The 22,526-nt window shown below is 33.1% G+C and overlaps 11 protein-coding genes across 11 annotated transcripts; 5 read left to right on the top strand and 6 right to left on the bottom strand.

Moving 5' to 3' along the window:
* Window positions 1-104: 104 nt before the first annotated feature.
* GO595_009961 (vacuolar protein sorting-associated protein 8-like) lies at window positions 105-3,428 on the bottom strand (the record flags this gene model as incomplete). Its single annotated transcript, XM_067923704.1, has 1 exon — window positions 105-3,428. The coding sequence occupies one exon, from the start codon at window positions 3,426-3,428 to the stop codon at window positions 105-107; it is 3,324 nt and encodes a 1,107-aa protein (XP_067769910.1).
* Window positions 3,429-3,916: 488 nt separating this feature from the next.
* GO595_009960 (uridine kinase) lies at window positions 3,917-4,546 on the bottom strand (the record flags this gene model as incomplete). Its single annotated transcript, XM_067923703.1, has 1 exon — window positions 3,917-4,546. One exon carries the CDS (start codon window positions 4,544-4,546, stop codon window positions 3,917-3,919), a length of 630 nt encoding a protein of 209 aa, XP_067769909.1.
* Window positions 4,547-5,470: 924 nt separating this feature from the next.
* On the top strand, window positions 5,471-6,796 carry GO595_009959 (uncharacterized protein; the record flags this gene model as incomplete). The annotated part of the gene is made up of 1 exon (XM_067923702.1): window positions 5,471-6,796. The coding sequence occupies one exon, from the start codon at window positions 5,471-5,473 to the stop codon at window positions 6,794-6,796; it is 1,326 nt and encodes a 441-aa protein (XP_067769908.1).
* A 1,752-nt stretch (window positions 6,797-8,548) lies between these two features.
* On the bottom strand, window positions 8,549-10,042 carry GO595_009958 (RtcB family protein; the record flags this gene model as incomplete). Its single annotated transcript, XM_067923701.1, has 1 exon — window positions 8,549-10,042. One exon carries the CDS (start codon window positions 10,040-10,042, stop codon window positions 8,549-8,551), a length of 1,494 nt encoding a protein of 497 aa, XP_067769907.1.
* A 277-nt stretch (window positions 10,043-10,319) lies between these two features.
* On the bottom strand, window positions 10,320-11,267 carry GO595_009957 (secretory carrier-associated membrane protein 1; the record flags this gene model as incomplete). Its single annotated transcript, XM_067923700.1, has 1 exon — window positions 10,320-11,267. One exon carries the CDS (start codon window positions 11,265-11,267, stop codon window positions 10,320-10,322), a length of 948 nt encoding a protein of 315 aa, XP_067769906.1.
* A 2,007-nt stretch (window positions 11,268-13,274) lies between these two features.
* On the bottom strand, window positions 13,275-14,486 carry GO595_009956 (Kelch motif family protein; the record flags this gene model as incomplete). The annotated part of the gene is made up of 1 exon (XM_067923698.1): window positions 13,275-14,486. The coding sequence occupies one exon, from the start codon at window positions 14,484-14,486 to the stop codon at window positions 13,275-13,277; it is 1,212 nt and encodes a 403-aa protein (XP_067769905.1).
* A 1,314-nt stretch (window positions 14,487-15,800) lies between these two features.
* On the top strand, window positions 15,801-16,274 carry GO595_009955 (actin; the record flags this gene model as incomplete). Its single annotated transcript, XM_067923697.1, has 1 exon — window positions 15,801-16,274. One exon carries the CDS (start codon window positions 15,801-15,803, stop codon window positions 16,272-16,274), a length of 474 nt encoding a protein of 157 aa, XP_067769904.1.
* A 55-nt stretch (window positions 16,275-16,329) lies between these two features.
* Window positions 16,330-16,932, top strand: GO595_009954 (actin; the record flags this gene model as incomplete). Its single annotated transcript, XM_067923696.1, has 1 exon — window positions 16,330-16,932. The coding sequence occupies one exon, from the start codon at window positions 16,330-16,332 to the stop codon at window positions 16,930-16,932; it is 603 nt and encodes a 200-aa protein (XP_067769903.1).
* A 608-nt stretch (window positions 16,933-17,540) lies between these two features.
* GO595_009953 (major facilitator superfamily transporter) lies at window positions 17,541-18,869 on the top strand (the record flags this gene model as incomplete). The annotated part of the gene is made up of 1 exon (XM_067923695.1): window positions 17,541-18,869. One exon carries the CDS (start codon window positions 17,541-17,543, stop codon window positions 18,867-18,869), a length of 1,329 nt encoding a protein of 442 aa, XP_067769902.1.
* A 918-nt stretch (window positions 18,870-19,787) lies between these two features.
* Window positions 19,788-20,861, top strand: GO595_009952 (uncharacterized protein; the record flags this gene model as incomplete). Its single annotated transcript, XM_067923694.1, has 1 exon — window positions 19,788-20,861. One exon carries the CDS (start codon window positions 19,788-19,790, stop codon window positions 20,859-20,861), a length of 1,074 nt encoding a protein of 357 aa, XP_067769901.1.
* A 107-nt stretch (window positions 20,862-20,968) lies between these two features.
* Window positions 20,969-21,694, bottom strand: GO595_009951 (uncharacterized protein; the record flags this gene model as incomplete). Its single annotated transcript, XM_067923693.1, has 1 exon — window positions 20,969-21,694. The coding sequence occupies one exon, from the start codon at window positions 21,692-21,694 to the stop codon at window positions 20,969-20,971; it is 726 nt and encodes a 241-aa protein (XP_067769900.1).
* Window positions 21,695-22,526: the final 832 nt, after the last annotated feature.

Below are 22,526 nucleotides of genomic sequence, written 5' to 3'. Positions count from 1 at the left end.
GCTTTTTTCCATCAACTTAAATTACATCCACAAATTTATATATTTTTGAAGATCTAAAACATTCAAAACAAATAAATTTCCAAATTTATTCATTTTTAATTAAACTAAATCAAAGACATATTTCCAGATATTGCAATATTTCCTTTCTTTTGCATCGTATTATTGACAATATTTTTGCTATTCAAGCAGAACTCGAATTTCCTCAACTTCCTCATCACTTCCATTTGCCCGATTGTTGCAGACGGCGGTGTAACTTCGTGGTCCAACTTAATTTCTGGGTTACAGATCGGGCACATTTGCTTCGGCAGGCAATCTTTGTTGGCATGGAACGCGTGTCCGCATGAGAATATGTTTACTAATGACGAACCACTTGTCAACGATCTATGGCATGTACCGCATTTTCCGTCGTAGAACTTTGTACCCGAAATTGATTGCAATATATATTTTTCTTGAGATTTTCTTTCGTCGTTTCTAAACAAGTTTGCAAGTGATTTCGTTGTATCGATATCATAATTAAAGTCATTAATGATACCGCATAACGAACTACGAATTGTATCGACGTTAAAAGGAGCGAATTCGATTATAATTGTTTTAAGTATTAAATTAAATGGTACATAATCTATAGCTATGCTACAAATCTTTCTTAATGTTTCCGATAATATTGAAACCTTTTCTTTGTTTTTACAATCGTATAATGGTAATATGAATGACTTAATGATTGATAATGTTATAGTTTCATAATCCAATATCTTAAACTTTGTTAAGAAATCATTAATAAATAGAATTAATGGATTAATGTCATTAATTTTATCTTCAACAAAATCCATTAATTTAGTTTCGAAATATTCATATAAATAATGATAACTTTCATCGACATCACCAACTCGATAACTTAAGTAAGTACATGCATCGAATATACAATACTTCTTACATAACTTTAAATATTCGACGTCAATATCACGTAATGATATTAAAAACGAATATACTTCATCTGGGAAATATTTACAAAGATATTCCAAATAATTTTTGAGATCTAAATCATTATAATTAATTGATGGGTTTGGACATGTTTCGAATAATGATTTAATATAATAATTTAAAATAGTTTCATCTTTTAATGTTTTGATTAAATCATTATGGAAATCATTTGGAAAATACTTTAATATAATGTTCAAATATTGATGAATATCTTTAGTGATAAGTAATACTGCGTTTGTTAATAACGCTTTCTTAATTCCTTCTTTAGATTGTTCATTATTTTGTTGTAATACATTTATAATATATGAAAATGGATCATCGTTACCATATAATAAATAACTCCGTGTAATACGTTCATAATTATTCGAGTTCTCATATAAATAATTTCGTGATTTACTAAAGTTATATTCTTCACAAAATGGTATAAGTTTAGATTGAAGTGTTGGTGTTAAACTTGTCTTAAGTATCACTAATAATACTTCATCACGTTGATCAGGTTCAGTATATTCATTCGAAAAGATTTTAGGTAAAACATATTTAAGTGATAAATCAATAAGTATTGGTTGTGATTCTAATATAAAGTTTTCCATCAATTTATATAATCGATCATTTGTTGGCGTTTGTTTAAGATTTAAGATATAAATATAATCATTGATAAATTGTTTGGAAGTCATCGGTTGTTGATTACGTTCAACATAATTAAAGACAACTTGAATTGTTTGATTATGATTTAATTCCATTAAATTACGGAAATGTGTAAATCGGAATTCATCTGAAAATGAAAATAACCATTCAATTAAACTATTAGCTTTGTTGTTTGTATTAAAATCATTCGAGATTACATCAAGTATAATATCGCTGACGGTTTCGTAATCCTTTGAGTTGGCAAAGATCTTGACGCACGTTAAGGGATCGTTTAAACGTTCGATGTAAACGTTCTTCAGTAGGTTCAAATCTTTGGACGATAGACAGTACTTGAGTAATGATGTCGTTGGAGCAGCTTTCGATGGTAACTTTAATAAGAAGTCACGTATCGATGGGTCAGGATATGTCTCTATTAATAAATCAACAAAGTTCTTTGTGTAATGAAAGAATTGTGCATCTGGATCACCTTTAATTATATGTTCGAAGAAAATTTTTAAATATTCGCTCGATTTGAAATATCGAATTGCATTAGATGTAATCCAATCACTCATTGATAAGTCTTTAGAAAGTTGGATTAAGAAATCAATTGATTCTGAGATTTTGTTCTTATCAGATGTCTTGATTTCTTCATTTAACATTTGCTCGAGAATAACCGAAATTTGACGCTCAATGAAAAGTGACTTCTGTGATGGGTTTTGAGGAAGGCCAACAATTCCATGAAGCTCATTGTTCTTAGCTTTCTTGCAAAACTCAATGGCACCATGATGGTTATGAGTTTCTTGGAAGATCTCAATTTTCTCCGCAAATGAAAATAATGAGAATTTCCAAATTTTATCATTTGTGATGATCCTGAAATTAGAAACGCCATGTAAAAACGTACCTTGGAATGGTATGGTGGTTTCAACTTTGTAGAATTCTTTGAACCAAAGTAACAAACATGAATTATCTTCATAAATTATTGACAAAATAAAAGGTGAAATAAAGGTTAAAAAGACTGGCCGCTTTGAGCTGTCTTGGCTATATAACTCAGTTGATTGGAAATTAGTTGAATCAAGAGAATAAATTATCAATTGAGATTCATTGGCTAACGCATAATAAATGACATCTTCGACTACTGGAGAAAAGGCTATTAATGAGTTAGATATTTGTTGCTCTGTAATGACTTTAAACTCGGTTGAAAAATTCGTGAGAAGAAATGAATTTTCTGTAGAAATACCAACAATATTCGAAAACGCTTCCGAATCACATTTTGAGTTTTGCGTAATCTTTTGTGGTATACATATGGAATGGAATATCATTGGCGCTGATATTTGATAAATGTGTTGATCAATTGTAATTGATATAGATTCTTTAATAGTAATAGCAGAGCCTAAAAATGAAATTGAAGCACCAAGTTTGGATATGGAAATCTTATATACAGTAACATTTCCTGATATATCATAACATAAATATGTAAAATCACCTAAAAATAATGAGTACATAACAGCACCTTTTGCAGCTTTTGCCATCTTTTTGAGCATCTTTGAATCTACAAGATCATAAAATAGTAAAGTTCCATCATCAAGACCGATAGCAGCAAGTGTATGTGGTGGATTTACCGCAATTGTTGTAACTGAACTAGCAGAAACAGACTTTGAATGAGGTGGTAAGGTTGAAGTTTTAAGAGAATTTGAATCAAATGTATGAATTGAACCATCTGAATAAAGGAAAAGAAAATAATCATCTGAGCTAACTGACATAACAGGAGGCGCTGCAAATTGAATTCCTTTGATTTCTTTCTGTGATAAAACGGAATCTTCTCCCATGTTATTTCTATTACACTTTTTTCTCACAATTATCATGACAAATTTATTTCAGCACAATTTTTGAATGGCATTTTGAAATGCTCTTTTTTTCGTCATTTGGTGAGATGCCATTTCAAGCTGTAATATTTTAGCATGTATAATCTTTCGAATCACGTATCGTTAAATAAATTCACGTCAATAATTATTTATACAAATTTTGTAATTATTAATTAGTTAGTATCAAACTCTGTAACAAATTTCATGAAATTTTAATTTGTACACATATCAAAATAATAAATAAATTATAAGATGCTAATTAGCATTTTCAGAGAAGTTCATCCATCGGAATAATCCTTTGTCATTCCTCAAGAGAAACGTTTATTCGAAATCCGTTTACTTACAAACGTTTAATAAGTTTACCAAAAGTATCACAAACGAAAGCAGTGACAGCGATGCATTTATTCATATGCAAAAACGAACTGCTTTGTGAATATAGTTTGTGATATCATTTATTGATTTGTATCATTTTCTATTACATTTTTGATATGCTGAATCATCAAGCTGATTGCAGGCTTGTTGTGTCCTCCTCTTGGGATGATAATGTCTGCGTACTTCTTTGTTGGCTCCACAAACTGTTCGTGCATTGGCTTCACAGTTTCCGAGTATTGTGAGATGATCGAATCGAGACTACGATTTCGCTCTTTCATGTCACGACTGATTCTCCTCATCAGTCTGATGTCAGCGTCGGTGTCGACGAATATCTTTATGTCCATTAGATCGCGAAGTTTCGGATTTTCAAGAACAAGAATTCCTTCGACGATTATCACTCGCTTCGGACAAACTGTTACAGTTTCGGACGAGCGATTATGAATGCAATAGTCATATACAGGCCTTTGGATAATTTTACCACTTTTCAATTCTTTGATATCTTTTATGAATCTTTCGGTATCAAATGAATTCGGATGATCATAGTTAAGTTTCTTTCTCTCTTCAAGAGGCATGTCATTATGCGCAAGATAATAACAATCATGGTTAAGAACTTCGATGTCATTTTGGAATACCTTTTTGATCTTCTCGACAATTGTTGTTTTGCCGGATGCTGTTCCTCCAGCGACTCCAATAATGTATGTTTTTCCCATCTGTCTTTAGGATAAATGATATGAAAACCCATAAAACACACGGCCAAAACGCAAAAAACCGTCGCCATTCAATTTTTTACCCACTCTATCAAAAAGTCGATGCATGGTTGGCTTCGTCTGAATTTTGAATGGACAATTTTGAATGAGGGCATGGGTGAATTGTGAGTAAAACTGTGTCAATGGCGTGGCCGGGGTTTTGAAAGGGATGATCAGCTGTGATAAGTTTTGTAAAGCCACTGCCTTTGAGCGAAAAGAAAGAGTGAATATCGAAGGCATTCACATGTTGGAATATATTTTTTGATATAGTGTTGGTAAGTACAAAATTATTACTGCACTATGTGAAAAACATACGAATAAGATTTTTTCCTTCAATGCTTTTGAGTTTATTTTTCAGAAAATACTGTTTTAAAAAATGTTGAATATTGTTCTGATAATTCTTCATTTTTCTTTATGCTTTCTGTATACTCTTCCTTGGTTGCTTTTAAAATATCATGGACTTGTGTTAACTTGATAACATCTGAGGTTGCATAAGATAATTGATTTGGAGCAATTTTTTCAGGATCGAAAACACGTGATATAGAATCGTGGTTTAACTCTTCTCCTGCTTCGATGAAATAGTGTGTTGGATAATGAAGAGCAACATTATAAGTATCTTCTTCTTTTATTAATTCATATGTTTCCCTTTGGTTCTCAAGCCGCCTTTCTTCAGTGCGAAGCTCAAGAATCCGGACGAAAGACGGATCGTTAGGGTCAAAATTCGTCTGGAAGCCTTGTTGGGAAAGACCAAACAAAACCGTATATTTCAATGCAATGGCCGGACAAATGCATTGAATTTTTGAATGTTGGTTTCTAAGAAATCTGGGTTTATGAACAATGCCACTTTTGGAAAACCTAAAGCAAACAAAGTTATTCAATTAGGTTGGAATGGATGCTGCTTACAAAAAAAATCCTGTCGATAAAAACAGAAAACTTCCAACAGACGATGAACAAACAGAACTATTCGAGTACATAGTTGATAATCTTGGAGAATATACTGAAATGCTCTTTTCAGAAGATCTTCAAATAATCGAAGAGTCACTTGATTGGTTTATCGAAACATTTAAAACCATCGAATATATGTTTGAAGATAAAATCTTGATTCGCTTAATGAATTTATTACAAAACTATGATGATCCAATTAAACAAAAAACAATAAATGTATTAAAAAATATTATTAAATTCGAGTCAGTAATGCAAGATACACTTGTAGAAAATGGTTTTCTTGATTTTATGTTTCAAAATTATTCACCAGAACTTCTTTCCTTGTTTTACTTATTATCATCTTCAAATGGAAAATATCGCTCAATTTTGATTGAGAATGGGTACATTGAACATATTCAAAGTATGTTCGAGACAGAAACACCTCCATATGTTCTTGCACGTCTTTGCTTTTCCTTGGTTAACAAAAAAATCGAATATGAACAAGTTAACGGTCAAAAAATATTTACACTTTTTCAACAGCTTCTCAATTATCTGAGTGACGATCAAAGTTGCTTCAATATTATTCGTTCTTTTCTACACTTATTAGGCTCTAATGACAATTTTGTTTTAGCTTTTTTACACTTTGATATGCTAAAACCATTTATTGAGTTACAAACGAACAATGAAGATTATTTATTATCATTATTTGATATGTTAATTTTTATATGCAACTTCAACGAAGAATCAGCTCGATACTTACTTGATAATCAGGTCATTGAGTTTGTTCATTTTTTCCTCAATGATGAATATCAAGATCTTCTGATTTCTAAAGCGATAGATTTACTTTCTGACCTTTCATTTTACATTCCAGAGGCCATTGGCATGATATATGATGCACAACTTACCATTGACATCATTGACATTTTTTATAATAATTCTAATGCAGGATTACTTAAGTCAGTTGTTCATTTTTGTATCATATCGATGGCTTTAGCATCGCCAATGTTATATTGGTGTCTTTATCAGCAAGGATGTTACACAATCATTGTTGACAGTGTCAACATCATTGATGAAATAGACATTAGATGGGCACTCCGAATCATAAGAAAGGGATTCGCAAACGGAAAGCCGGACATAATCGATAAATTGAGACTGTTCCTCAGCGAAAACAGCGAATTCATCGAATGGCTCGAGATGCTTCGCGCGAGTGACGATGGAGAGCTGAGAGAGGCAGGCGAAAGCTTGCTGAATCAAATATACCCCGAGAACCCTGTGTATGTTACGTATTAAATAAACAATGTTTGTACAAACATTATACAACCATGCATGGTTGGTATATTAGAGATCAAATTTTCCAAGTTCGAAAAGAAATTAATTATGTGAACAAAGAATTATTCCCTGGTCGAAGTGGCCACTTTGCCTGGCCACACTCCCGGTTTATTGGGATTAGTACTTCATCTAGATAATACATTTCCATCAGATGCAAAAATGTACCACAAAGACTACGAAGGATGCATGGATTGGTTATATGATAACTTAAACTTTGAAAAAAAAAAAGTTCAAAGATGGAGAATTTGCCAAATAAAGCAAAGATGTTTTTCATCTGATCCGATTTAACTTTAAACAATGAAAAGCCCATTATATAAGTAAAATATTTAAATAAAATAATTTCATTTTTACATGTTATTTCAATTAATAATAGAACCATACTTTAACCAATCATTTACTATACTTCATGAAATAATAAATGACAATTTTTTTTGAAATAAAATCAAATACTTTCTTCTTAAATTTAATATAAAGATTTTGTTTACATATATTAGATGCTTATGTTTAGAAACCAAGTATTAAAAAAAATAATATGAATTTAATTTTTTTTATACATATATTTGATAAGCCCTAAGGAATTTTGTGATTTTCCAAGGTTGGTGAGAATGACATATTAAAGCCAATAGCTTGCTTTTTTTGAATCTTTAGAGTAATCAAACTGAAAACAAACATATTCTGGTGAATTTTTTGATTTTTATTAGATCTTTATCATCACATGAATAAAAGTATGCTTTCAAATTGAGGGGAAAATAATCAGATCAAAATGAAAATTTTTAAATCAATTTTTTCAAAATAAGTATTATTTGAGACCAATCTTAATTATTTTTGATGTATATTTTATTTTTAAAATGGTAATTCTTGAAATTTAAAGGATAATTTTTTTCATTTTTTTCTCACTTTTTTTTGAATTCTATATTAAAAAGTTTTATGAAGGGGCAGTGGCCATTTTTTCTAGCTATAATATAAAAATAAACTAAATTTTTAAAAAAAACATATTATTTTTTATAATTTTAATTCTTTATTGAGATATTTATATTTTTATGGTCAGAAAAGTGCTCAAAAATTGTTCTTTTGATATTATTGTGTGCAAGAAATTTCGTATCAATTAATTTATCAAAAAATAAATACTGCGATTTTTGAATTTCGTCTCTTTTTTGAGGCCTTCAATAATAGCATATAATTTTATTAACCTAAGTTGTAATGATTTATTATTAAGCGGAATGTATATTTTTAATAAATTTGATAAAATTAGGGTAATACTGTAATAACAACCTTTTCTCTACAGAATATTTTCCATAAAAAAAAAGTAGTCTCCTAAATGCCATCCTAAAACACTTCTCTTAATGACATCGAATTTAAAAAATAACGGAGAAGGTTGATCGGCGTACGAAAGTGGAAAATGGTTGAATATTCCAAACTAATTACGAGATAAATTCATATGGTATGATAAACAAATAAAATTATATGTATATTTGACGATTTCATATTTGAAAAGCTTTAAATTATTTTCGACGCATTTATCAAAAACTTCATTAGGTGCTTAATAATCATTGAGAATAAATATTTTTTTGGTGGGCCGGAACTTCGGCACCGCGTACTTCATAAATCACGAAAGCAAAACTTAAAATGTAAATAAAAACATAAAATTATTTATTGTTTATTTCGAGTTAAATATTTATATTGATTCAATAAACAATAAGATCAAAATCATTATCATCCCTTAATGACTCCAATCGGCACTAACCTTGCGACCTTTGAAGACACGCCTACTATTTGGCATGCCTCGACCACCTGCTCTATATCTTTATAATTTTCCGGCGCCTCTTCGATCACTGTCTTATTGTTTGCTGCTCTGACCTCTATTCCCTTTTCCTTGAGCTCTCCCTTTATCTTTTGGGAAGTAATCTCTCGCAATGCCTTCGACCTTGACATCGTCCTTCCAGCGCCATGGCAAGTCGACCCGAATGACTTATTCTTGTCAGCGTCGGTACCCAACAATATGTAAGAAGCTGTGCCGAGTGACCCGCCAACTAGAACTGGCTGTCCAATCGCGCGGTACTTTTCGGGGATTTCTTCTCGGCCCGGGCCGAATGCTCTTGTTGCGCCTTTTCGGTGCACAACAAATTCCTTTTCGACTCCATCGACGACATGTTTCTCGATTTTTGCGATGTTATGTGCAACGTCATAAATCAAATGCATTTCTAAGTCATCCCGTTTCATGACGCGCTTAAATGAATCGCGAACAAAATGCATAATGACTTGGCGATTACACCACGCAAAGTTAGCTGCAGCGCCCATAGAGTGCAAATAACGTTGCCCAAGCTCACTGTTAAGTGGCGCACTACATAATTGGCGATCGGGTAAATCGTCTTTATAGTTCTTTTCCATTTCCTTGATGAACTCATCGGCAACTTGGTAACCCAAGCCGCGAGAACCAGTGTGAATCATTACAACAACTTGCCCTTTGAATAAGCCCATGACATTTGCGGCTTCTTCGTTGAAGATTTCGTCGACAACTTGGACTTCAACATAGTGATTTCCAGAACCTAATGTACCAACTTGGTCCATGCCACGGAGAATGGCTCGTTCGGATATTAAACTTGCATCTGCATATGAAACACATCCCCCTTCTTCGCAATTGGCTAAATCTTCGGGAACACCATAACCATGATCAACAGCCCATTTGGCACCATTTGTAAGAATATCTGGAATGTCTGATTTGGTAATAAACTTCTTGCGCTTTCCTCCAACACCAGTAGGAATGTTACGATTAATGGAATCAATAAGTTGCTTTCGGACAGGCTCAATCTCAGGAAGAGTAAGATTGGTTGTAAGACAACGAACACCACAATTGATATCATAACCAACACCACCAGGTGAGATAATGCTATTGGGATCACTGGTATCAAAGGCAGCAACACCTCCAATTGAAAAGCCATATCCTGAATGCATATCAGGCATACCAATGGAGGCTTGGGAAATGCCTGGAAGTGTAGCAACATAAGCAATTTGAATAATAGATGGAAGGCCAGTATTAGGGTTATCAATCCAATTTTGGAGCTCGCTAAATGCTAATTCTGCCATATCAGGTGTTGCATAGAATTTTCCTGGTACGCGCATGTTTGGAACAAAACCAATTGGTATTTCATAGACGCATGGCTCAACCATGCGAATCAAACTAGGATCAACCTTAGGATGCTTCGACATAATAAATAATGAAATTTCATACCAGAAAAATTCAAAGGGTATTTCGCCACATATAAACCTTTAAAAAAATTGAATTTAAATTATCGTTTACGATTATTTTCCATCGAAACATTCATTATGACAATCGTTTACAACTGTCGGTTTTTTGTGTTTTCAATAAATAACCGTTGTGATGCTAAAATTTTAGCTTCAAAAATACTGTAATCCTTCTAACACTAAATAAGCCAGCACTTTGATGAGAAATTAAAAATATTCATTGGCACATAGTATAATTTATTTAGTTCATTGGTTCATAAGTTTGAGATCCAACAACATATTCTTCTTGCGAAACCGGACTTCCACTATCAATTTTCATTTGCATTGCTAACGTAGAAGCATCATCTAGTGCTTTTCCCATTAATCCTTCTGACTTGTATATCTTTATAAGTTTTATAAACGTATACACCATTCCTGCTGCTTCCGCTATCCCAAGCAAACAAAAAAATAGCCCAAAAATTGCAGCAGCTTTCGTTTTACTTCCGAACAAATTGACCATTTGAATAAATCCGACAGAACCTCCACCATCTAATCCAATTAAATTTATCACCAAAACAGCAAACCATATGAAGTATGTAACCATGAACCAGAAGAATCGAAGCCCTTTACCAGATATGAGAGAATCATATAAGACAAAGTAGGAACACTCGAATGACAAAGGAACAAAGACAAAGAGGTAAATAATGGAAAGAACCAATTTGGTGGCAGGAGATGTTGTGTGTTTTGAAGTATCTGAATCAAAACATGAAATTGCACCAATTAAGTTGATAAGATAAACAACGCCACAGATGCAGTAGATAATAAATATTTGTTTGGCAATTTTTACCTTACTGGATGGAAGATCATCATCTGGATAATATGACCATAATGGGAAAAAAGGTGGAATATTTTTAGGTCGGCTGCTTATGGTACCATCTCGGAGTTGCTGTTCTAATTTTTCAATTTCTTGTTCTCGCCTTGCAAGTTCCGCTTCTCGATTTGAAAGATCTTCTTCTGAAATCGGAATTCCTGTAATTGGATCAACAAATTGTAAGTCATTATTTCGTGCACTAGCATTGCTCAGCTGAGAATTATTTTCGGTTGTTGGCTCTTGGTAAGAATTATCTGATTCAATTGAATGTTGTGAGTTTTCTTGTGTACTTGTTTCAGAAGGTTCATGATTGTCTGGTGGTATAATGTCGTTTTCCATGATTTGTTTTCACACCATGAATTTCAGTTAGAGAGACCGTTAGATGAATCTGGCACTTTTTCGAATTCAACACAATCAAAAAGACGATAGGATCTAATTGCAACATGTTTTTTATGGGAAATGCATTTAAAAAAAAATCATATCATCTTAATCACATATTTCACATAGGGTTTATGTACAATTTTATTTTCTTTATTGTATCAAATCTAACATTATTCCAAGTGGTACAGGGTGCCCCTTCTAACCGGAACTGGATTGAATGGAAATGACGGCTATTTCCTTTTCAGGAAAATCTTGATGAAGAAAATTTATACTAAGTGAATGGGAACTACTTGTATCCATTAAGCACATAGTTTTTAGCTTCGGTAAAGAAAATTTTACTAAATCAAGTATTATATTGAAAAAAAATTCGAAAATTTATCCATTATCTTTTAATACAATTATCAGCCAAATGGCGCACACATTATTTGTTACAAAAATTAATGATTTTGATACGTTTTTTCATTTTTTAAAGGAATTCGATACATTTGATGATAAAAATAAAAGTAAAATAAATTTTTTTGATGTATTTTCTCGTCTTCTTCTTGACATGAAAACACAAGAATCAAATTATCTTCTTGAAAATATGATTAAACACAAAATGCTAGAATCAAAAAAACTTAAAATACGTCATAATTTATATTTTGTGCATTATTTACCTGAAGAAAAAATCAAAAAATTAATTGCAGATGGATATATGATCATACCAGAAGAGAACTATGAAGAACTTTCATCAAACGATTGGGAACTTCATAAGCAATAAATTGAAGAAGGAGTTAATCCTAAATGATGAAATAGAAAAACTTCAAAAAATATCATCACAAAATGATTTTGATTTTAATCAAACAATTGAACCATCACTTTATGAAAGATGTGAATTTATTAATCAAGAAAAAGTTACATTAATTGATTATACAGCATTTTTTGGATCAGTTAAATGCTTTAAATATTTACTTATGAATGGTGCAAAAGTAGAAAACACAGGTAAATATGCAGTTGGAAATATATTTCTTGGAAAACATTTTCTTATAAATTATAAAATCCCAAAAAGTATTTTAGTTTTCTCATCAGAATCGTGAAACATTGTACTTGTTAAATACATAATAGGAAAAGAAGGAATTGATATTAGTGCTAAAGGTATTTGATTGTTTTATATAAAATTTATCTTAATAATTTTATGTTTCAAAATAATATTTGGAAATTATTTAAATTATTTCAAACAGCATTTATGAGTGCATCTGAAAATGGTCATACTGAAATAGTTGAATTGATTCGTGAACGAGAAGAATTAATAGCAAGCAAAGCTAAAGTTTACCAAAATAATTAGATATTTCAAATTAACTTTTGAATAAACTTTTATTATTTAAAATAGAAGCTAAATAGATCATTAAATAAACAAAATTTCAAAATTATATTATTTATCTTCTGTTTCTTACTTGCTAATTTATTACAAATTTATTTTATAGAAACATATGGAAATCGAATCCCAATTTAACGTTATGAATAAACATTTGTTTTATTAAATTTTTATAGAAACATGCAAATGGTTACACAACATTCATGAATAAAATTGATTTGAATATATGGATCTTGGTCTTATTATTATTGTTGTTGGTTGAACCAAATGTATACTTTCATTAAATGAAAGACTCATTAAGTCTTGATATTTAACGAAAATATTCATGTTTTTCTTTTTCCCCTATTTAAAAAACGATTTTCAATTGAAAAAATAAATTTAAATTGGTATTAATCGTCCAAAACGATTAAATTTCTTTCAAAACACAGCATTAAATCTTTTAAAAAAGTGTAAAAATATTCTGTTCAAAGGCTTTGCTGGTGCTTTAATTCATAATTTTTGGGGTCAGAAGCTTCCCCATTTTTAAATCCCTAGTCAAGAATTCTTTGTAAGAAACATAACTTTATTTTTAGTTATAAATTCACATTTTAATTAAGTTCAACGTATACATTTTACGCATCGTTATATTGATCACAATCATTAAGTTCCGGAGACTTTTTAGGTGTTACGAATGCCATCAGTGCATCATACATGTCATCTCTTAAATGTATGAATGACATAGCATCGCCAATATCAATAGAGAACAGCGGTGGCGGATCGATCATTTGCGAACCCAAGAACATCAAAATTTCTCTTTTCTGCTTAATGTAACAAGCAGAAAACGAATGATAACATGGCACCATAAATAGCCCATGACTATTTAAATATCCATCTTGGAACGAAAGTGTTATTCCATCTGGTTCTATATGAAATACAAACCACCATTGCTTCTTGATGTCATAGGTGTAAACAAAAGTGTATTGGGCACCCCGTTTCCCGCCGATGAAAAAAACGTAATTTTCAACAAGAACCATGGCCGCATTCATTGTAGTGATGGGCGGACATGGACCACGAGTTTCAAGCATGTCGCATTTGTTCGTCTCTAGGTCAAGAGAAAAAACTCCTCCAATCTGTGATCCTCCATATGAGAATAACTGACTTTGATAAATAACAGAAGGAGCCGCTGTACGTGCTGAAATGCCGGAATCAATTGTTGTCCATGTGAAAGACAAAAGATCCAGTATGTTGATGTTCCTATCGCATGTATGATAGAAACCACTCAAAACGTAAAGCTTGTTGTTGTAGATCCCCATAATTGGGGTCGAGCGTGGGGGTGGAATGAAGCCTCGACAAACTGGGAATAAAACTTCATTTGTATTTGTATCAATGACATGAAGATCACCATAGTATTCAGGATCTTTAAACCCTCCAAAAATATAAATTTTCCCATCTGAATATACGGCTCGTGACCCACAACGAGGTGTTGCAATGTTTCCAGTGAGATTGAGTTGCGTCCATTCGAAAGTGGATAAATTGAATTTCCATACATCATTAAGTAATTCGCTTTTTGATGAAACTCCATAACCAATATAAACAAAATTATTATCTTCATCAACAGCAGTGAAATGACCAATGCGTGGAAGGGGACAAAGCTTGGATGGAGAATCCTTCATCGACCATATTCCAGCAAAAGCAGATTTAATTAATAACTTACCACCAACAAATAGATTATTATGTTCTGCATCATCTTGAATTTGGTATGGGTTGTCTTCAGAGGAACGCAACCCTAAAATTTGAGGACGAGGGGCTACGTTTGTTGTGCCCCTGCTTTGGTTTGTCCCCATTTTTCTTGGATTTCTTAGATGAGTTTTCAATGAAAACCGTTTATTTTAAATAAAGAAAAAAACTCAAAAAATTTACTTGAAAAGTGAGTTTGTGAAAATGAATGAATATTCATTGGACAAATCATTCATTTTTCATTTCATTTTAAATAATCACTTAATTAACACCAGAAAAATAAACTCTGTTAAAGCACCATCATATGATTTTTGCTGATAAAATAACACCTGTAACACAGCATTTTTGCAATGTCAAAAATATTTTTATCAAAATCCGATTATAAAAATAGCAAAAAATCAATTTAAAATCAATATCTTCTATCATTTGATCTCCATAAAAAATCGTTAACGATTTCTATCTGATTCCATGAAACTGCAATCCTATATGCTGTATAAAATATTTTCAATGATTTCCAAATATTATTTTGAAATATAAAATTATTAATATTTATATAAAGTGCAAATATTTTGGGTGCAAAATTTTTTTGTTTTAATAGAGACTATAACACCCATTCAGTAAAGAAAGGCATTCGTCTTTGTTTATTGGTTTTCATCAAAATTACAAATAATATTACATCAAGGAGGAAACAACATATAGATAACAAATAACAAATTGTTTCAAGAGATCATATATTTTAATCAAGTAAAAAATTACTTCTTAGATGGAATTATAATTTAAGTAAATTCTACCTTAATTCCTTATAAAAACATACAGCAAAAAAACTAGAATAATTTTAATTATAATCTACATAATGCCTTAATGGATTTATTTTTTCTATATTTAGAACTTAATATCGTTTTCTTTCTGTGCTTAATTCAGCGCCTTACTAAGTATTATATTTTAATTCTCCTCATGATAAATATATTATACATTACATATTGTATGTATATAATATTATTTTGTAAAATGACAGGAATACTTGAAGGCACTTCGAGCGTTCACCCCTCATTAAAGCTTCATTCAGGCGGTTGGAACACTTTTGAATGCTTTTGAGTTCAATTTGAAAAAGCAAACGGGGTTTTGAACTGAGTGTACAAAGTTAAGCAAATTGAGCTCAATGTATGCATACATACAAATTGAAAAAGTGCGATACTTGGTCAAGCGGTTTGATATTCATGATGAAAATCAGATTAATATTATCTAAAAATGAATCATTCCACAAAAAGTGTTGTAATTCCATCGTTGTGCATAGAAAAAAAGATGGCTTTTCAATAATTTAACGGCCAACTGTTGTAAAAAAGCCGCACAAGCATGCCCGGTTTGTCCGCAATTTTTTGTATGAGTCACGTCACCTTAGCCATCACTTCATATTTATCCTAATGGCTGAAGACGAAGTTCAAACATTAGTTATCGATAATGGTTCCGGTATGTGCAAGGCTGGGTTCGCTGGTGATGAAGCACCACGCTCAGTTTTCCCATCCATTGTTGGTCGTCCAAAGTATGTCCAAACAATCGCAGGTGGTCAAAACAAGGATACATATGTTGGTGATGAAGCATGCGCTAAGGCAGGTATCCTTATCCTTAAGTACCCAATTGAACACGGTATCGTTACCAACTGGGACGATATGGAAAAGATCTGGCACCACACATTCTACAACGAATTACGTGTTGACCCAGCTGAACACCCAGTTCTTCTTACAGAAGCCCCAATGAACCCAAAGGCCAACCGTGAAAAGATGATCCAACTCCAATTCGAAACATTCAACGTTCCAGCATTCTATGTTGGTATCCAAGCCGTTCTTTCCCTTTACTCATCAGGTCGTACAACCGGTATCGTTTTCGATGCAGGGTGATGGTGTTTCCCACACAGTTCCAATCTACGAAGGCTACTCCCTTCCACACGCCATCATGCGTATCAACCTCGCCGGTCGTGATCTCACAGCCTACCTCCAAAAGATCCTTAACGAACGTGGTTACACCTTCACAACATCCGCCGAAAAGGAAATTGTTCGTGATATCAAGGAGAAGCACGCATATGTTGCACTTGATTTCGACGAAGAAATGAACAAGGCCGCCACAACATCCGAATGCGACATCTCATACACACTTCCAGATGGCAACGTCATCACCATCGCCAACGAGCGCTTCAGGTGCCCAGAACTTCTTTTCAAACCACACTTCAATGGCTTCGAATTCGAAGGTATCGACCAAACCCTCTTCAACTCCATCATGGCATGCGATATCGATGTCCGTAAGGATCTCTACGCTAACATTGTTCTCTCTGGTGGTACCACAATGTTCGAAGGTCTCCCAGAACGTATGGAGAAGGAAATGGTCCGCCTCGCACCACCAACAATGAAGATCAAAGTCGTCGCCCCACCAGAACGTAAGTACGCAGTTTGGATCGGTGGCTCCATCCTTGCCTCCCTTGCCACATTCCCACAAATGGTTATCACACGTGACGAATACAACGAAGCCGGTCCAGGAATTGTCCACCGCAAGTGCTTCTAAATTAAACGTAATCATGATTAAAAGTTGACTCAACTTAATAAGAATTTTTAATTTATCTTATCGAATTTGTGTTGCATTTAATATGCTATTAATTATTTATATATTCATGTAAAAAAATCATTTACTTGTTCTGTGTGTTGTTTGTTTTGTTTGATTAACAGCACTTATGCATCTGATTAAGGATATAGCATTGAGGTTCAATAAGCTAAAATTCTGTTTTTAATTCTTTATGAAGGAGTCCTCAACTGTACTAGGAAACACACTCATTATCAACTCAAAGATCACATAAATCTTTAAATATTATTGATTTTTAGAACAACCCACCCAAAATATTAGTAATATTCATATAAAATTGTTAAGTTGCTTGAAGCCATTGAATGTATATCAACAAAATACAAAAAAAGTCGTAATTTATGTATTGCACGATAATTCGTTCATTCTGTTTAGGGCGGGTGGTTGTAATTTTATCAAAAAAGTCACGCTCAATACAAATTTCAATTCTTACACAATTAGATAAAAAACGATGCATCACGATTCTGAAAAAGTTATATTGTGATGTCAAAACTATTTTTGAATAGTTTAATCTTTCATCGTCCTAGAGCAACAAAATGAACTCTCTCGAAACCCAGGATATGAACATGTCATTAATCTCTGTTGAAAAAGACCTTAAACCAGCTGAAGGTTTTATGTATAATTTCAGGAAATGGCTTGCAGTTGTTATTGCTGCAATTTCATATGTTTTTGTTTATTTTCATCGTTTTACAACAGCCGTTCTTGCAGACGACATGGCAAAAGATCTTGGTGTTCCAAAGACATCACTTGGTATTCTTTCATCAATGTATTTTTGGCCTTATGGTTTAATGCAACCATTTATCGGATCATTTTCTGATATTCTAGAGCCTGGTATGATGATTGGGCTATCAAATATATTATCTGCTGGTGGCTCACTTCTTTGCGGTCTTTCATCAAATCTTGGTCTTGCCTGTGTTGGACGTTTTATTGTAGGTTTTGGGTGTTCCGGTATCTTTGTGCCCACTACTAAAATTGCCTCCAACTGGTTTTCAGCCAAAGCCTTCCGTATATTTTCAGGTTCATTAATTGCAATTGGTGGATGTGGTTCTATTCTCTCTCAAGCCCCACTTTCAATGCTTGGTCATGCCATAGGATGGCGTTGGTGTCTTAATGGCGTTGCGATCATCAGTGTTGTTGTTGGGACGTTATCATTTATTTTTGTCCGAGGACATCCACGTAAGCTTGGTTATTATTCACCTATTCCACTCCAAGAGAAGACTCCATTTAAGACCACAGTTATCCAACTTTTCCGTAATCTCAAAGAAGTTGTTATCAATATTGATTTCTGGATTCTCCAAATCTTTATGTTCCTTGGACCAGGCGTCTTCACAGATGCATCAGCCATGTGGGGCATTCCATATCTTCAAGATGTTCACGGCATTAGCGCAGATGCTGCATCGTTCATCGCTATGACACTTTCCGCGTCAATCATTGTCGGATCTCCGACCCTTCCCATGTTAGGCGAGAAATTTGGCCGCAAACGTGTGATCACAATTGCTGCCATCTTGTCATTAGTGTGTACTCTTGTTCTCACATTTGCAAAGAAATTACACGTTGTCCTTATTATTATCTTATTCTTCTTCTTTGGAGTCGGAGCGACCGCTTCACAAGGAGTTATTTTGGCTATCTTTAAGGAATATTGTGATTTGAGTTTGTCCGGAACATTCGTCGGATGTGGTAACTGCGGCCCTTTCGTTGGCGGCGCTGTCTACCAAATGATAAGCTCCGGAATAATCGGAACTTACGGAAGCTACAAACATTACCCATTCGAGGCTTATCAGGTGGGAATGTGGGGGCTATCCGCAGTATCAATGGTGGTTGGAATATTGGCACTGATATTGTCGAGAGAGCCAACAGCAAATTGAAATTGTTCAAATATTATATTTCATTTGAATAAAAAATAATCTTTTTACTATATTAAAATATTTTTTTTTTGATGATTTAATTGTAAAATTAAAGTATTGATATATATTCAAAATGGATGTTTTTATGAATGATTGGAATGCGTAAACATAAAATATGAAGGAAATATCTATTTTTACTTGTATAAATAAAATATAACTCGAGTAAAAGTTTTTCGTAAAATCAAACAGACATAGTCAATTTTAGCTTTTTTTTAATAAACCCGCCAAAACTCCATGGGGGAAACAGCAGAAAATGAAAGTTTAAATGAGCTTATACAAAGATTACCAAGGTTAAATTTCACACATCAAGATTTATGTAAGTGCTATTCAATTTATATGAAAAATGAATATCAATTAAATAAGAATGAACCGGTAATACACGTGATAGAACAAAAAAACAGACAAATAGTTGACGGTAAAAGGGTTCCAATTCGTTGGTCATCTGTTGAAATCGAAGCACTAAAAGCAGGTGTCGAAAAATATGGAAAAGGAAAATGGGCTCAAATTCTTGGAAGTTTTCATACAGTTTTTGGTCCTACTGGAAGAACAGGAAGAGATTTAAAAAAGAAATGGCTTTCAATAGAAAGTAAAAATTATTCAATCAAAAATTTCGTGAAACAGAACGATATTATGCTATCATTTGTAGATACACAACAACAAGTAACACAACCTGAGGAAACTAAGATTCATGAATAAAAGAAAAATTTAATAATTATCAAAGAGTTACTTAACAATTAAATCATCAAACTACTAAAAAAAATTCGAGCTTAAATACCTTCTAACATTAGTTAAGCCAAGATTTTATTCATTTTGTCCAACTTTTCCTTCAAAAATATAAACAAAAGTGATTTTAGATAAACGGTCGCATTCCAAAATTTAATGAAGCAAAACCAAATTAATATCACTGTTCAAAGGCCTGTTCGAGGACTTCATTTCGGACCTCCAAACACAAACCCAAGGAGTCCACAAGAGCAACCTAAAAATTATTCAATAACAAATCCTCAAAGTCCATCAAATTTAATTACTCCACGTCAACCACTCGTTCATGTTTTTGTATGCGACTTTGGGAACGCAAAAGTGAAAGCACTAACTGACCAATTTATTACAACCCTTTGTAGTAATGGTATTAATGTTTACATAGAAAAATACCTCACTCATCAGCCAGGCTTCCAAGTCCGTGCTGCTTCTATAAGTAGTCAGGCTGATTTCTTTTATCAAATTCATTCAAAAACAGCAGGCTCTGGTGATGTCAGATTATATGTTAATGGACAACCAAAGCGTATGAACATTTCTCAAGCCATCGGAAGCGTTTGGTCATGGTGGCGTTTGAGGTCTGGTTGTTTGACAAAAGAAGAATCGAATGTTCTTTCTAGGGAAAAGATACTTTATTTATTAAGGACATATGGGGACTTAGATCCTGCGAATTTAGACATTGAAGATCTTCAAAAGCAAGCACGTGAAGCTATTGATCAAGGTCTTAACACCATAAGCCTTATTAACAAAATCCGTTCATTTGATATGCAACTTAACGAAGCCAAAAACAACATTCTTCGTTACAAGAACATGTCTACGGAATGGCCAAAAGAGAAAGGAAATGTTATTGCTCGTTTTCCACAAACTGATACAACTCGTGGATTATCGCAGCCACTCAAAGATATTCTCCTTTCCATAATATCGCAGACACTAAAGAAGACCGCATCGATTGCGACGATTCTCGGAAGATACTCTGTTACTGAGCCTCAGGTATCTGAAGATGATCAACAAGAGATACAAATCGAAACGGCAGACAAACCAACTGTCGGAGATGGTAGCTCATGGAAATACATGCTCGAAAGTGTTGATGAGGATCATCCTGGAAGCTCAATGTTTATGCACATTGCATCTTTTGGTGAAGGAACAAGTCAACAACAATCAATAGACCGCTATCAGAACTTCATGCTCGAAGATTTTTAGTCGCGAAAAAATTAAAGAATACAATGTATAAATCTTTTAATCAATTTGGTTGCTTTCAGCAACGGGGCACCCTAGTTTCGGGGTACTCCGTTTACGGGGTGCTCTGTTTATGGGGTGCCTTTGGAGTTGCTCTTGTAATCATAGAAATTCTTTTTGTTTCCCCCGCGGTATCCTTTGTGGTAATTATCGTGGTTGCGCATGTTACTTTGGCTACCTTTTTGTGGAGACATGTTAAAGGCATTAAATGGTTTATTGGGAGTTTGTTTCTCCGAATTTGAGTTTTCTTTTGGAGGTTCTGCTTGCTGATGGGATGGAGAGTGTGATGGTTGTTCATGTTGGGACTTTTGGCCCTGTCTGTTTCTGTTCATTTGATTGTATTGATTATTTCGTCCACGCTGTCCTGATTGTGATGAAGTATTCATTTGTTGTGAACGTTCTGAAGGTAATGACTTTGGCGTTGTGCTTTGGGTTTGTTTATTTGATTGATTGTCTGTGTGATCTTCAAGGAGTTCTGGTTTAAATTCGAACTCAGGAGTAGGATCATGTTTAGGTTGGATTGGTGATGGCATTGAAGTTTGTGATCGATCATCCTTCGCTGGCTCATAATAGAAAGGATTTCTTTTGGAAGGCATATGACCCACAGAATGTGACTTTGGTATGTTCCCTACCCTAGGGCTAGTTGAGCGTTGTCTTCTATTTTGTTTAAATTTATCGTATTCATTTATTAGTCCTTCATCATAAGAACCTCTGCCGCGGCTAGAGTCAAAGTCGGGGAACTGGTTGTCTTGGTACTCTTTTTTATAGTTATTATTTGAATTGTCTTTCCTGTTCATTTCTTGTCCTTGAAAAAAGTGACGAAAACGGTAGGTTAATTTGAGTTCGGGGCACCCCCATTTTCCCCAGAATCTCAAATAAAACGATAAGTGTACAAATTCAAATATGAATGGATAAATGGCCTTAACTTATGCACATCAAAATAATATTTTTGAAAGTGTTACATATCGTTTGGGAAAGAAATCTAATTTGTTAATTATATTAAGTATTTGTGGTGATTTTTTGCCGGAAAAGAATATATAATTTGCAAATTATTTTAATTGGAAAATTATTTTTTGAAATTTATTGATGAATAGAAACATAGATTTATGTTTGATCAAATAACATTCGAAATGATGCATGATAATCATTTGATAAAAAGTCATTTTTGATGAAGTAGTATGTTTGAGTGTTGTTTATTAAATTGTAACATGTACATCAGAAAATGATTTGTGTGATTTATTCTATTACTTGCAGTAAAGTGCATATTCACGTTTGAAACATGCATGTTTTTTGCTTTATGATGTGAATATCTTATCTATGTTAGTAAATAAAATTTTCATCTCATGTAACGAATTCCTTTAATCCCAATGTTAAAGGCTTTTTGCTAAACACTTTCAACAGGCAGGAATTGTTTTAACACCAATGTTGAGATATTAATAAATTTAATTTAATTTGTTTCGAAAACACAACAACAGTGAAAAAACTAAGTTAGATTCTATCGTTTGTTTTTGACTAAGTTTGTTGTCAATTTTGATTGATTAGTTTACAAACATCATATCGTCTGTCCAACATTCAAAAAAAAATATTCTTTTGAAAAAGTAGCTATGACGTTCTGAACGTCCAGTTTTT

Source organism: Histomonas meleagridis (assembly GCF_020186115.1).
Source record: "Histomonas meleagridis strain 2922-C6/04-10x chromosome Unknown scaffold_143, whole genome shotgun sequence".
Taxonomy (NCBI): Eukaryota; Parabasalia; order Tritrichomonadida; family Dientamoebidae; genus Histomonas; species Histomonas meleagridis.
This window is presented reverse-complemented; position numbering and strand designations above follow the sequence as displayed.